Source organism: Capronia coronata (genome assembly GCF_000585585.1).
Source record: "Capronia coronata CBS 617.96 chromosome Unknown acBCG-supercont1.6, whole genome shotgun sequence".
Taxonomy (NCBI): domain Eukaryota; kingdom Fungi; phylum Ascomycota; class Eurotiomycetes; order Chaetothyriales; family Herpotrichiellaceae; genus Capronia; species Capronia coronata.
Window position 1 is genome coordinate 122,657 of NW_006912898.1, and position 14,544 is coordinate 137,200.

The following is a 14,544-nucleotide window of genomic DNA, read 5'->3' on the forward strand; positions in this document are numbered from 1 at the left end:
TCTTTGCATCCGTCAAGATGTCTGTCCTTCGTTCCCTGCTTCTGGTCACGGCCACTTTGTGCCCTATTACATATGCATTTGTTGATCTGGGATATTCCACCCTCCCCTATGAACCGCTACATGTCCCTACTCCGCGGCCACATCAGCTGCCTAGTGGGACGGACCTGCGTTATGAGTTACTCCCGTCGATGATCACGGCCGTGGCGCCTTCGATCACCATTTCGTCCAATGGCACCCGGGAAACACTGTACAGTCTGCACTATCACCACTATTTCAGCAAGACACGCCAGGGCAAGGGACTGTTCAAGAGAGGTGTCTTCGCCAGTGACCCTCCCATTGCGACCTGCACACCTTGCGACGGATCGGGCTCCAGTATCACGGCGAGTTCGACCACGGCTTCAACCACGGCGTCGTGTACAACCCACCAATACCATGTAAGAACGCCTCACCTCACAGTCTGGCTCGTCGAGGACACTACTGACACGCATTCATAGGGCGTCTTTCAATTCCCGGACCCTGCGCTGACCACCTCATACTGCTATAATTCAAACTACACCGGTGTCTTTGAACCGAGCACCACATCGTCGAGCGGCTTGCCATGTTGCTTCACGATCCCGGCCTCGTGTCGTCTCAACAGCACGACCAGCAGTTCGGTCACGTATAGTAGTGGCGTCTTCCGCTCGACCACAACAACCTCATTCTTCAGCAACATGAGCACCACGACCAGGAGCTCGGCAACTCCATCGTCAACAGCGTCCTTGACTACCGCCACGAGCACCTCGTTGACATCCCGGTCGTCTTCGTCTTCGTCTTCAACCTCGACCACATCGTCCTCACTTTCGGGGAGTGTGTCACCAAATCTCTATAGCAGAAGTCTATCTACATCCACAAGCACAGGTACGATGAGCACCATAACCATAATCAGCGGGACCACGGTCTTTCTGACAACAACGACCTCGGCCTCAACCATGTCAGGAACGACTCCTGGCTCAAGTACGACTTCCACTGTTCTTTCAAGCGTGCCGTACACGTCGGGGACGTCATCGCAGACATCTTCGACGACAAGCGCGTCCGGATCGATATCTTCGAGTGTTTCCATCATCGTCGTGGCGAGCACCACCATCACATTCACGAATAGTGGTGAAGACGGTCCAGGTTCAACATCTGGCCCTGGAACATCGTCGACTCGGTCTACTTTGACCGTGATCACTGCGACACCAGTCACCTCCACGACTTCAATCACTTATATCACAACGACGGTGCCAAACATCATCGAAGGGTGTGGAACCGCTTCGGGAAGCGGTGTAGTGGGTCAGTTTCCATTCTACATCGTATCTGCTAGGAAGAATTCACTAATCTCTGCTTATTGGAACGTGCAGAAGGCACAGGAACCGTCTTGATCGATGACACATCTATCGTCGCATCCGGCACTGCAAGCGGTATGTTTCTGGACCTCTCTCTCTCCAAGTGTCTTTCTATTATCAACCAACCTCGGGTATTGACTTGCGCGAACAGGCTCGGCATCACAAGTAGTCGGATGTGGAACAGTGATAGCCACGACAGGCACATTCACCGGCTCAGCAACCATCACTGGATGTAAGTTTTCTGATCGGTTCTCTTCATTCTCCGTCTCGATCTCTCCAAGAGGGTAGATAGCTAACAAAGCATCATCATCAGGTGGATCTGGTTCCGGAACGGGCACGCTCACTGGTACAGGCACGATATGGCCACCCTTAGGAGGCGGCATCGTGTCGATAGTATCGTCCGGCATCGTCTCTGGAAGTGGCAGATTCGAAGGTTGTGGAACGCTGGTATGTCACTTTCTCATGTTCCTATTTGTCGACACGCCGCGTGTTCGAAACGAGTTGTGTCGTGCCATCGTCATGTCATGGCTTGACCACCTCCCCCTTACTCTACTCTACTCTACTCTGTACAGACAGACGGAAAGACTGACATGGACCTCTCACCTGTCTAGACCGGTTCAGGCACCTTCGTCGCAACAGGCCCATATAACACAACCATTGCTGCCCCAATCACCACCGCCTCCTCCTCTGGCACACGCGCCGTCACCACCGTCGAAGTCTACGTCTCGTACTGTCCTGGGCCGATGGACAACGCTCTCCTGCGCCTCGGAACGAACTTTACAGGATATACTGCAGCAGATGGCAATGGCAATGGCAATGGCAGTAACATGACAAGCCCTGCACTGTCTCCCGACAACGACGACGTCAACTCGCGCTTCATCGTGCCCACCACCCACTCCAGTTCTAATTCAACTTCCAACAACTCCACAAGCCTCGGAATCGACAACGCGCTGTGCAACACCTGTCCCAACAGCGTGGGCATCTGCTGTCCACCCACCGTCGACTGTGACGGCGCGGACGGCAAGTGTCCGCTCTACGCGCTGGAGAACTCGCACAACACGCTCAACGGGTATCTAATCGCGCAGGTCCTGAATAGCTCGGCTCCCGTGGCCGGGAGGAAGAAGGTGCGTGCTCTACCAAAGCCGAAGAGAAACATAGACAAGGAAATGGCGGTGGCGGAATACGACATGGCACATAATGAAGCAAGAGAAGTTGGGGGAGCGATGAAGAAGAGAGACAAGAAGCATCAGTTGCCCAAGAAGGCTCATAGGAGACAGTTTTAGCTGCTCGACGTTGCTGCAAGACGGACTTGAGACTCGAGAGTATGGGGTGCAACACTGTTGATTCGTTCCGAGTCTCGAGACCCGAGGCTGATCCAGCGGGTGGTGTCTGTTGCTCGTCAATTACCATTCATTCTATTCCATTCCATGCTTGGATCACAAGCAAAGTTTTTTTGATCCATTCCCCAACCAGACATCCGAGTTCTATGCTCTGATAACCGTTGCTGGCACCCAAGCACCAAGATGCTGAAAGTCACACGCTAGAACGCTTAGACAAACCCCGCCCGTCGAATCCGACAAAAGTCTATCATTATAACATGTCATGTCGCATATCCGTCAAAAGCCCGGCCCTGTTGAGAGAGGCCGGTCATGCTTGAAGTCCAATCGAGGTTAACAGCCGAAATCCCACAACTCCAACAATGTATTCGTCTCATCATGATTTTCCGTCTCGACATCGACATGCCCCGCGGAGAAGATCCTCTTGGGAATCTTGTATTCCACCACCGGCGGCTTCTTGTCCTTCTTCTTCAGGTCACTCTCCAGTAAACTGGCGTATCCATGATCCAAGAAGTCCTCGAGATTGTATTGCTGCTTGGTGAACTGTTCCGAGATGATGCGCGCAATGGACGCCACAGTCGGGTGATAATGCGAGCGCAAGGTCTCGAGTTCCCACAACGAGCTGTCGATGGCATTGGTGAGTTGCGGGTTCGGCTCGGCTGGGTTGAAGGGGTCGTTGCCTAGGTTATGTTTGAATTTCGTGTACGGCGGGTGCGGCGGGCGGTGGATCATGAACGTCGTGGTCGGATATGTCTTGAGCAGATTGTAGATGAAAGGCACGATGGCCACGATGGCCGAGGGCGGCGCGAACAGACACAGCCGCGACAGACGTTTGATGAAGCTCGCGATCGTGGCAGCAGGGAGATGGTTCTGCGGCGCAAGAAAGATGTCGAGGTGTCGCAGCACACGTGACCGGTATTTGCTGTGCAGGAGGTCTTTGTCGAGCAGCGCGTACAGTCGCGCGTAGAAGGCAGGGTAGTCGAGGTTGCGTGTGGTGATGAGATGGAACAGCCCCTGCAGAGCAGGTACCGCGAGACCCAGGTCGCCCATGTCCAGACTGTCGGTGAAGAAGTCCATCAAGATCTCGGGCCGGCGTAGTTTAGAGATGGTCTCGGGCGACTGGAGTTGTTTGAGGAGGTGTTTGCGCTGCGCGACCGTCATGGGCGCCGCGATCAGCGAGTCATATGAGTCCATGGTGTCAGGAGGCACTCCAGCCTTTTAGAAGGCGAGTATGACACCGTGAGAAAGAAGGGGGCGGTCAAGTCAGGGCCAACTACGACTTGAACCTGTTGTGGTGTCTTTGTTCCCGTGTCTGCACCATCTTTGGAACTTTTTTTGGATTGCAAAAGAGTCGACGTCTGCCAAGGACACTAGTCCCGATTTGTGCTTAGCGTGCAGGTTCCTCTGGAAGCTCTCTCCCTCGCCGACCTCGACAGCAGACAGACAGCAAGGTGAACGAACTCAACGGAACACTCAAGCACATCTGCCCCCAGTTCACCACTGCAGTCCTGTCTGTTGTTGTTGTGCAGGCAATTATAACACACGACTACCATGGCGTCCAGACTGGCGAGGAGTGCGGCTGGTAAGCTTCTCCGCGACCGCGAACGCAGCTCAATCGAATCTAGCACCTCCATTTAAACAGCGCAACCAACTAACGAACATGACCTTGTCACAGGAGCCAGCAAACTCCGCCCAACAACCTCGCTCTCCCTCCGATCCTTTCCCGCGCTCAGCTCGACCTCGGTACGATATGCGTCCAACGTGCCCACCGAAGACCCGAAGAAGAAGGCTCAGTCGATCATCGACGCTCTGCCCGGAAACAGCATCGCCAGCAAGACGGCCATCCTGTCCGCCGGAGCCGGCGCGTCGGTCTGGGCCATCAGCAACGAGCTGTATGTGCTTAACGAGGAATCCGTCGTCGCCTTCTGTCTGTTGTCCGTCTTCTGGAGCATTTTCAAGTACGGCGGGCCCATGTACAAGGACTGGGCGGACGGCCAGGTCCAGAAGATCAAGGACATCCTCAACGAGGCCAGAGTCAACCACGCCAGCTCGGTCAAGGAACGCATTGAGGACGTCAAGCCGCTGAGCAACGTCGTGGAGATCACCAAGCAGTTGTTCGAGGTTTCAAAGGTACATAAATCATGATGCTACTAAAAGCCGAGACCGGGATCGGCGGATCTTACTCGGATGTGTGGGAACAGGTGCTGACAGTCGCAAACAGGAGACCGCCAAACTTGAATCCCAAGCCTTCGAACTGGAGCAGAAGACCGCCTTGGCCGCCGAGGCGAAGGCCGTCCTTGACTCTTGGGTCCGCTACGAAGGCCAGGTCAAGCAGCGCCAGCAGAAAGAATTGGCCGACAGCATCATTGCCAAGGTCACCAAGGAGCTCGAGAACCCCAAGGTTCTGCAACAGATCCTCCAGCAGAGCGTGGCCGACGTGGAGAAGTTGGTGGTCAGCAAGGCGCAATAAATTCGGTGAAGATGTGAGTGTGGGAGGTATAGGTGAGGGCCAAAAAGACTTAGAGAGGAAGCCTACGCAGTATTTGCAAGACTGCAGCAGGGGACGATGACTTGGTCCATTGTTGTACATAAAAATCGGCTCACAAGCAAGTTCCAAACTGAGCACAATCGATTTCGTTTATTCAAATGCCCCTGTTCTACCGTCTATCTACCCCGATATGCCATCATATCACGAGATATTTCTCGGTGATGTCGCGGGCCATGATCGGATTCCCACTCAACGCATACAATGTCTGGAGAGCATACGCCGCGTCCATGGTGTAGTCCGTATACGTCGGCTCATCTTCTGTCTGCGCACTAGGCGTCGCAAGGGAGAGGACTTTCGCATATGCTCTGACCGCCAGATCCGACAAGCCCAACATATGCCAACATCTGGCACGGTTGAACTCGATCTCGCGCTGAACGAGAAGGACGGTATCGAGGTCACCCCGGGCGGTCGCCCACTCGCGCCTCGCATCGGCGTATTCCTCGAAGGAGGCCCAGCCTTGCAGAAAATACATGTGTCGGTTCTCGTTCTGCCGCTTCAGCATCTCATGCATGTAAGACAGAGCGATGCTCAGCAAGACCACAGGGTTCTTTGGATCTAGCGACCGAGCGCGGTAGAAATAGGACAGGGCATTGGGAAAGCTCCCGCCAGCGTAGAGAACGTGGCCGTAAAGAGTGAGCAGCACGGCATCCATCTCCTTGGGCGCAATGGCATCCCCGTTGGCGTTGGAAAACACACCACCGTCTTCACCGTCTCCCTTGGGGAACTGCTCTCCGCTGTGACGCATGGATTCCGGGAGAGGGCCATAGTCGTCTGCAGTGTAATCCGGCGGCAGACTTGAGTCCAAGGCCATGACATGTCGGAAGATGAACTTCTGCGACGGGCCAGATCGGAAGGGTGCATTGGCCATCTGAGCATCCTTGCCTCCTTTGTCATCGGCATAGGGGTAGAAGAAATTCAAGGCGGCAAAGAGTCGATATGCATCCGTGCGGAACTGGAACCGGCGAATGAACCAGCGCAGAACGACATTGAACAGCGTCTGTCCATCTCGAAGCGCGAACGCGCAGGTGAAGTAGGTCACATAGATCCGGAGAATGGCCTCGGGATCATGGTAGAAGACTGCACAATCCAGGGCCGCCGTTATGATGGTGTAGCATCGTTGCTGAGCATCAGGTTCGGGAGTATTGGCCAGGAGTAAAGCATACTCCAGAAACACGTCCAGCCACTCCGTGAAGGCAATCTCGCGGTACTCGGTCGGGACGGCGGACTCGACAGTAGGGATTGGGATATCCTGGTCCAGACCACCGCTCGCATTCTGATCCACACTTTGCTCCTTTTCCGATTTCTTGCGGTACATCGCACTGCGCGCTTCGCGGTCGTATCCCATGAACATCATGTGTCGCTCCGCAGGGTAGAAGACACGATTACTCCGGAAGTCTGTGATGAGAGACTCGGCGCAGTCCATCCATGTGTTCCGTGCAATCTCGTCGCCATGCCTCATGGCCTCTGTGCTGTCAACCAAGTCCCTGTAGAGTCGGTTGATGTTCTCGGTTTGATGCGCTTCTCTCTCTTCTGCTGTCATGCGTTTCGGCTTGGGCTTGGGTCCTGGTATGTTTCTGGCTTTTGCAACTCGACGTTCTTTTTTCTTCGGTGCTTTTGTAACCATGTCAGTCTCCTCGACATCCCTTCCACCATGCTCATTTCCGCCGTCTCCAGCCTGTTCTCCGTCCTTGTCTTCCAACCCCCCCTCAAGTTCCGCATTCGCCTGTTCTTGCCCTTCCATCTCCTTGCGCTTCTTCCCCTTCCCGCGCCTTCTCGAGAGACGTGCCTCGATCCTCCAGATTGGACTGCCAGCATCGGCAGCACCCGGGAGCTTGTGTGCTTCCCTGAGCGCCTTTTCTGCCTCTTCTCGAGCAAGGCGTTGCTCCCTACGTTCATATTTTCGCCGTTCCGTTTTGCGGATTGAGTTGTCGGCAATCCGCACAGCTTCCCGCGCATTTTCCAGGGCCTTCTCTTTTTCCCCAAGGTCGGTATACAATTTCGAAAGTTGAGTCCTTGCTTCAATACAATTTGGATCTGACGCGCTGGCTTCCTCATAGCATTCGATAGCTTGTTCTTTGTTTCCACAAATGTAAGAACTGGCAGCAACAGATAGCCAGAAGTCCGTGTCAGAATATGCATTGGTATCTTTGAGAGCCTCAAAGTAGCGGAGTGCCTGCTCATGCTCCGTGGCTTCGTGTAGGGCCTGCGCGGCTTCCAGAAACAGATCAGGATATTCGCCAACGTTTGCGTCCTCATCTCTGGCTTCCGGTTCAAGCCACTCAAAGTGTGCCAGTGCTTCTTCCAACATGTCGGGACCCTGCCTCAGACGGAAGACACCTAGTCGGACACGAAGCTCCAACGGTAACCCAGGACCGTAGGTGTCGTGCGGATATTTCCCAGGAACAAATTGTTCCACCATGATTCTTCGCGGATCATCTTCGAAATCCCATTCCCTGTCATCGTCAGAGAATTCGTCCCAGTAGGTCTCTTCTTCTCGGCCAAGAAGCCACCGGGACAGTTGCTTCAAAGTACTGATAGCATTTGACAAGGCCACCTCGGGAGGGTCTTCTTGAGCAAGAAGTTGGGAATAAACTAGAACATCAGCCCAAGTGAAGGCCTCTTCGTCATTCATTCCGGTCTCTCGGTAGTACGAGAGGGTTTCTTCGTATAGCGACTTCGCTCTTTCAAGATCTCGAGTTTCGATACAGACCTCAGCAATTTGCCTCAAGACGTTGGAATTCCGCGGAAGGTATTCTCGGATGAATTCCAGATCCTTCATGGCCTTGGTATAATTTCCAAGCTCTCTTTGTATGGCCGCCCTTTGGAGACGAGCATCGAAATCTTTGGGGTCGTTGTGTATCATCCTGGCATAACAGTAGCTTGCTTGCTGGAGAGCAGTCTGATGGTCTCCCGTCGACCGCTGCAGACACGCACTTGCCACTTGTTGCCACACTTCGGGATCTCGAGGAGCGCTATGAGCGCCGCTGAAAAGAGCGGCAATTGCTTTCTCATTTTCGTCTCTGGCGAAATAGATCTCGGAGAGGAAAGCATGGGCGGCATAGACTTCCGGATTGATTGCAATCGCCTGTAGGATCAGTTCGAGCGCCTTTTCCGTGTCTTGCTCGTCAATGAAGGCGTTCATGGCTTTCCTGTGAAGCTCGTTGAATTCAGCGCCAGGGTCGATGGCCCGCCGTGGACCAATCTTTAGGCCTTTGCTCCAACCGCCACGAGTGCCTGTGCCCTTTTTACGGCGTTTCCTGGCAGGCTTTTCTCCTGTGGACGGCCACGCTGCAGCGCGTTTCCGACGCCTAGTACCTGTGGGCGTAGCATCTGCAGCTGCGTCTGGAAGTCGCCCAGTGTCTTCGGCCTCATCCATAGATGTGTCATCCTCGTCCGCAGAAGTCTCCACCTCTTTCTGGCGAGAAGAGGTCTTGCGGCTGGCTTCAACAGCCAGGCGATCTTCACGCTCGACACGGAGCTGATCTAACTTTTCAGATGGGAAGGGGATGCGGTGAAATTCCGGTTCTGGCTGTGGTGGAGGCCGCCAGGTCAATTGGTCCAAAGCCTGGACAGACTGTAGAGCCGGGTGATGAGGCTGCGTGGATGATAGCTGTGTCGCCTGTTGAAGCGAGGAATGCATGTAATTCTGCTGCGCGGCTGGCTGGTGTATTGGCGGGAGTCGATGGGACTGGTCTGGCACAAAAGGAATGTAGTTCGACTGAAGAGTGGGATGTTGTCCAGGGGACGAGAATGGAGCGTAGTTGAAATGTGTATTCGTGCCCTGCGCCGGTGGCACGTATGGAGGGGCATATTGAGGCCGGTAGTGATTGTCCTGAGAAGACTGCACATAGTGGTGCAGATCGGCCAGCAGCGCTGGTTGCGCAGGGTATGCATGGTAGTATGACCCTCCTGGCTGGGATGCCGGCTGTGCTGGAAATGCATGATATTGCTGTCCTCCAGTTTGTGCTATTGGTTGCGTTGGGACAGGAGGAACAGAACTGGGTATGTAGCCTTCAAACACGAGCGGCTCTGATGGTCGAAGGAAGTTGTCATGAGTGACTGGTGGATTCTGGGGCATCCAAGCATCGGACGACGCGCTGAAAGCGGGATCATCGTTCTTCGAGGCAGAGTGCGAGGTGAAGGGGTTCTGGTCACTCATGGTGAGTATTCCTTTGGCCTTCAGCCTCATGATCATTTTCGACGCAGCAATCTGTGACTGTTTCTGTTTCATGCCAGCCCCAAGGCTGCAGCCTGTTCTGACGTACTCCTCAACAACGCAATCTCTGAATCGTAGACCGCTCTTCCGGCATGCTATAAAGAGATAGGATGGCCGCACGCAAATGAGTGCTGTAGGTTGTTCGAAGGCACAAGGCTTGTGAGATGGCGAAGAGCGAAGCAGCCACAACGCCACAGTGAGGCGCAAGCGGGTTGTCTATTGAGTTGGACCCGTCGACCCGTCAAGCGTGAGAGGGAAGCGAAATGACAGCGGCTGAGAGGAGACGGCGTCGATGGATGTCAGTGATGGATACGAAAGAACGAGATGAGATGTCGAATCTGGCCGGGGTGTGACATTTAGTGAAGCTCAGGCCATTCATTGAGTTGTTCTGGGGGTTGGCTGCGATGTGGCAGTTCAAATTCAAGTTCGACTATACGCATATACAAGCTATGGCGGGTGAGGAGAAGAGGATCTCAGATATCTACGGGTACAGAGAGAGTACCTGGGGTGCCTATAGGGCCCTAACACCATAGCTATGTTTCAGCTCGCCTGTCACTGCGCGAGGCAGGATTTTAGGTGGTCTAGGGGCCCTCTTTAACTAGTGCCTTAACCGGTTGTTAGTGACCTTTAGGTATAAACCTCTCCCACTCAGGTGCCATGATATTATTAGATACCTATCACATCACTATAGGATCGTGGCCTTGTTTCAAGCTACTGGCGAACTTTTTCCTTCCTTTCATCATTTCTCCCATCTCTCCCATTTCTCCCACCAGGTCCAATTTCCACCCATCTCTTGTCTCCGTCTTCTTCATCTTCATACTTCTGTCCTTGTTCATCTCGCCGGCTTGCCAAATCTCAGCCTTGCCCATTGCCGCCTGTTTGTTGCGCTTGGCAGCGTCTCCTAATTCTAGTCGGGGCCTCTACAGGTGTCTGAGACATCTGGCGAACAGCCTTCCTCCCCGCTTACTATTGCTGCCTCACAATCTGCTTCAACATCGCTTCGCCAGCTTTGACAACTCGAAACGCGTTCTCGAATTCCCTCAATCTCCCAACTGCATTTGGACTGGCTCCAATACGACCTAACGGACCCCCAATCGTGTCCGCACTCGAATACGACTCCATGACCTGCTAGATCTGTTTGTGCGACCAGACTACGTCTCGAACCACCCTTGTCCCTTGGTTCGGATCTTAGCCCATTGTCTCCCTCGTCATGGCCAGCAATATCATCGGCAACAGAAACAGCACTCCCGAGGCTTCGAAAACCTCACTTCGGCCACCCAGTTCGCGTACGATAGGTACCTCTGGCACGCATACCCAGACAGTCCGTTCCTCGGCCGACATGTCCTTCGCTTCTCCCCTCTCGGCGCGATCTATCCGTCCAGCCTCGGAGGTCCTCTATAATCAGCAATCTCAGCAAGGTAGTCTGGACGACTCTAGCAGGCTGGGCGAGCAATGGATACAAGACATCGAGCAATATGAGACAATGTTGGAGGAGATGGCAGCCGCGACATTGGATCAAGATTTTAAGGATGAGTTAAGTGCCATCGAACAGTGGTTTCGGGTGTTGAGCGAGGCTGAGCGGACTGCGGCCACCTACGCGTTGATCCAACAGACCACTCAGATGCAGCAGCGCTTCTTTGCGCAGGTCCTCAACCAGATGTCCAAGAGTCATCCCATCTCGGGTGTCTTGTCTCCCGCCAATTTCGGCGAGAAGGATGCCATGTCGAGTCGGTTGAACGACGCCATGTCGAAATTGAACGTGGATGACCGGCGAACGTCACTCGGCCGTCCTCCCCTCTCTCCTGCCGGGAACAAACGTAATTCAGGCCTGGATCAGTCGACCATCCATGCCATGTTTCCGGATGCCGTGGCTGCCATTCAACAACAGAAAGCAGAATATGCCCAGCAAACTGGCAACCCACCGCCCTCCAATCGAAACAGCACTGTCATGGGAGATCGTAGCTCGCTCATTGCGCCGACTATATCTGCGCCTCGAGAATCCAAGAGTGATGTGATGAGTTGGCGTCAAGGGGGTGACCACCAACAGCCTCCCATTTCTCGTCCCAAGTCGTCGTCTGGGCAGCAACAACCGCCAGCGATGGGACATTTTGCGCAACCTCCATTGTCGGGTGGGCTTCGATCTCCCCGACCTATGGGAGGGCAGTCTGGGAACATTCAGAGCACGACTTTGACGGCAACAGATCCTGTGGCGGGTGATATTCCCCTTCTGTCGCCGTACAATGTGGGCAACCAGAGCTGGGCCTCGATGAGTAACACTCCAATGGTTCCAAACTTCAGTCAAGCTGCCACCCACAGTGACATGGTCGCCAATGCTACCGCCATGAAACTGGCCGCACTCTCAACGGTCAACAACCGCATTGCTTTGGACGACGCTAGGAAATATCGACGTGCAAGATCCATCGAGCCTCAACCCCAGAGCCATTCAGCAATGGCCCCAGGCTTGACGGCGTCCGGTATCCCTGGGATCAACACAATCATGGTCAATGATCATGGTCAAATCTTGAATGCTCAACAAGTGGCAGCGATCCAAGCACAACAATTTGCCGCCGCACAAGGTCGACGGTCCCGTCCCAGTTCCCCCGGCCTTTCACTACAGACCCCCATTGGCCAGACCAGTTTTGCGTCTCCCCAGCACAATGGCTTCTTGGCAGCGTATGAGGGCGCCCCGATTATGATGGGAGCAGGGATGGCAGGCCTCATTCCTCAGCTAGGATCTCTGGGCGAAGGGTACCTGTCGGATCATTCTGAAATCACTCGCGGCCGCTCTCCTCGAGGCCGACGTGGCAGCTCCAAGCCTCCAGAAGACCCGACTGATCCCAGCTTGCTCCAGGACATCCCTGCATGGTTGCGATCTCTGAGGCTGCACAAGTACACGGACAATCTGAAGGATCTGAAATGGGATGACCTGGTTCAGCTGGACGAAAAGGGACTAGAGGCTCGCGGAGTGAATGCGCTCGGTGCCCGCAACAAGATGCTCAAGGTTTGTATTTGGAGTATCACCTTTACAGACACGTGCTGATGAAGATTAGGTTTTTGAACAAGTCCGAGAAGCCCAGGCTGAAGGCAAGCTTTGAGTGGTCTACAACGAAGTGCTCTGGATGGGAATGGCCAATGACACCCAACTTCGAAACGACAGTCCGGTCTGTTTCATCTCTGCTGCATGCCAGGGAGCGACGTCGGAGCGATTGTAACTTCGAAGATCTTCTCCTGATTGAAATGGTCGAAGCTGGGCTTTCTTCGTTCGCGACCGCGACGACAACAAACAAAAACATTTTTCGACTACCTTTCTGCTTCAAAGCTGGTATTTTGGCAGATTGCGAATCCCACCACCATTACTACGATCGACACAGCAGTCTTTCGCCTCGACCCCAAAATTGGGTTGCTGAGACTAACGGCCTGCCCCTTCCATCTCCACTAATTGTTGTTGTTGTTGACCGCGCGGGTCTACATGAATGCCTCCATGAGCTCGACGGGTTATATAGCACGAGGAGATATTCCGCCGACGATTTTCCTATGTGAACGATCGAAAAGAATATTTGATAATGATTGATTGATTCTGCTTGCCTCGAGGCTGTTGACTCTATCGTGGGTGTAGTAGAGAGTGTCGGACTGTAATGTATGACGGTGTCTCTGTAATTTGAAGTAGGTACTATGCGTAAGGTAGGTACTACAAATATCACTGCAGTGTAGGTATATGTAGGTATGTATAGAATGAAGTCAAGCAAGGCTGCAAGGCTGAGGTGGATCCACGACTGTGTCCGTCGACCAATCTCCTGCCAAGCCTTTTTCGGACCTCACTGCATTTCAACTCGGTCGAAAGTCGCAGCCCAACACGCTGTGTAGTACTGCCAGTGTATGATACCAGCAACTCTTCTCTATACAGAGTACCTACAGATCAGAATCGACACCACCAAGTAACCGATTGGCACTTTCACCCTCTACAACCTCCTGCTCTCTTCCACCGACGGTGGCCCTACAAGACCCCCAACAACCAACACTGGATCAGAAGACCTTCATCCCTCCGATCCGAATCTCTTTCCATCACTGCACCATGGCGCCGTCGCCTTACGAGCTCTCTCTCCTCCTCAACCCCCTCGTCCCGGACTCGTTAACACACAACACTAGGGTGCGTTCACCGTTTACCAAATCTCTTCCATCCAGTCTCTCCTTTCCCCATCTCTTCTCTCCACGGCGAGCGTAACCCTTTCTTCTGCCTGAAACCACGACAGGACAGGACAGGCCTGGCTTTCAATCTGTCTTTATTTCTCTATCCACCAATTCCTTCTCCGCTGCTGCTACTCCTACTGTTTCTTCTCCGCTGCTTCTTCTTCTTCCACAGCGACCCTAACCACACCAAAACCTATGAAAGAACGCTGTGCTAACATAGTTACTATATCGCATTGCGAACAGACTCTCTCCAACATCCGCTCCATCTCAGGCCTATTTCTCGGCATCGCCGCGGGGATCCTCGGGCTCGAATCGCTGTGGGGATTCGGATTCTACCTGCTGTCGAACATGCTGATTTCCGCGCTATTCTACTTCCTCTTGGCGGGTGCGAAGCCGCAGAAATACTTTGCCGGCGCGGCCGGGACGAGGGGACTGAACGACAAACAGCCCGGGCGGAACCCAGGATCTGGCGCGTGGAGGGAGCTCTGGTTCGGCGGAGGTTTGTTCACGGAGGCGCTGAGTGGGTTTGTGCTGGGATGGGCTGGAGTGGGAGGTGTGATTCGATGAAAGAGGAAAGAGGAAAGTAAACAAGAAAAGAAATGGAAACCAGGCCAAGAGAACAGACGCACCTGGATCAACCCCTTCGCCATGGGGTGGAATGAGGACACTATTGGATTCTAGTTCAAGAAATATCAAGACAGAGAAGAGGAACGCAATGCTGAGAATGCGAATGCGATGTGAATCCGAATACAAATGTCTATTCCGCTGCTGGGCAGTTTGGACGATATCCAGAACACCGGATGGGATGGGACGGGACATCAAGCAAGCTGCCTGGTGGTCTTGTAGGCGACGTCGCATTTGAGATTTGACATCGACTGTCAAAGAGGACCG

General features: G+C 53.8%; 6 protein-coding genes across 6 annotated transcripts; 4 read left to right on the plus strand and 2 right to left on the minus strand.

Annotated features, from left to right (window-relative positions):
* Positions 1-17: 17 nt before the first annotated feature.
* On the plus strand, positions 18-2,647 carry A1O1_06716 (uncharacterized protein; the record flags this gene model as incomplete). The annotated part of the gene is made up of 6 exons (XM_007727594.1): positions 18-434; positions 495-1,311; positions 1,380-1,439; positions 1,516-1,596; positions 1,678-1,811; positions 1,976-2,647. 6 exons carry the CDS (start codon positions 18-20, stop codon positions 2,645-2,647), a joined length of 2,181 nt encoding a protein of 726 aa, XP_007725784.1.
* A 387-nt stretch (positions 2,648-3,034) lies between these two features.
* A1O1_06717 (uncharacterized protein) lies at positions 3,035-3,895 on the minus strand (the record flags this gene model as incomplete). Its single annotated transcript, XM_007727595.1, has 1 exon — positions 3,035-3,895. One exon carries the CDS (start codon positions 3,893-3,895, stop codon positions 3,035-3,037), a length of 861 nt encoding a protein of 286 aa, XP_007725785.1.
* Positions 3,896-4,252: 357 nt separating this feature from the next.
* On the plus strand, positions 4,253-5,171 carry A1O1_06718 (ATP synthase subunit 4, mitochondrial; the record flags this gene model as incomplete). Its single annotated transcript, XM_007727596.1, has 3 exons — positions 4,253-4,283; positions 4,377-4,831; positions 4,923-5,171. The coding sequence occupies 3 exons, from the start codon at positions 4,253-4,255 to the stop codon at positions 5,169-5,171; spliced, it is 735 nt and encodes a 244-aa protein (XP_007725786.1).
* A 214-nt stretch (positions 5,172-5,385) lies between these two features.
* A1O1_06719 (uncharacterized protein) lies at positions 5,386-9,408 on the minus strand (the record flags this gene model as incomplete). Its single annotated transcript, XM_007727597.1, has 1 exon — positions 5,386-9,408. One exon carries the CDS (start codon positions 9,406-9,408, stop codon positions 5,386-5,388), a length of 4,023 nt encoding a protein of 1,340 aa, XP_007725787.1.
* A 1,267-nt stretch (positions 9,409-10,675) lies between these two features.
* A1O1_06720 (uncharacterized protein) lies at positions 10,676-12,505 on the plus strand (the record flags this gene model as incomplete). Its single annotated transcript, XM_007727598.1, has 1 exon — positions 10,676-12,505. One exon carries the CDS (start codon positions 10,676-10,678, stop codon positions 12,503-12,505), a length of 1,830 nt encoding a protein of 609 aa, XP_007725788.1.
* A 1,032-nt stretch (positions 12,506-13,537) lies between these two features.
* A1O1_06721 (uncharacterized protein) lies at positions 13,538-14,220 on the plus strand (the record flags this gene model as incomplete). The annotated part of the gene is made up of 2 exons (XM_007727599.1): positions 13,538-13,612; positions 13,897-14,220. 2 exons carry the CDS (start codon positions 13,538-13,540, stop codon positions 14,218-14,220), a joined length of 399 nt encoding a protein of 132 aa, XP_007725789.1.
* Positions 14,221-14,544: the final 324 nt, after the last annotated feature.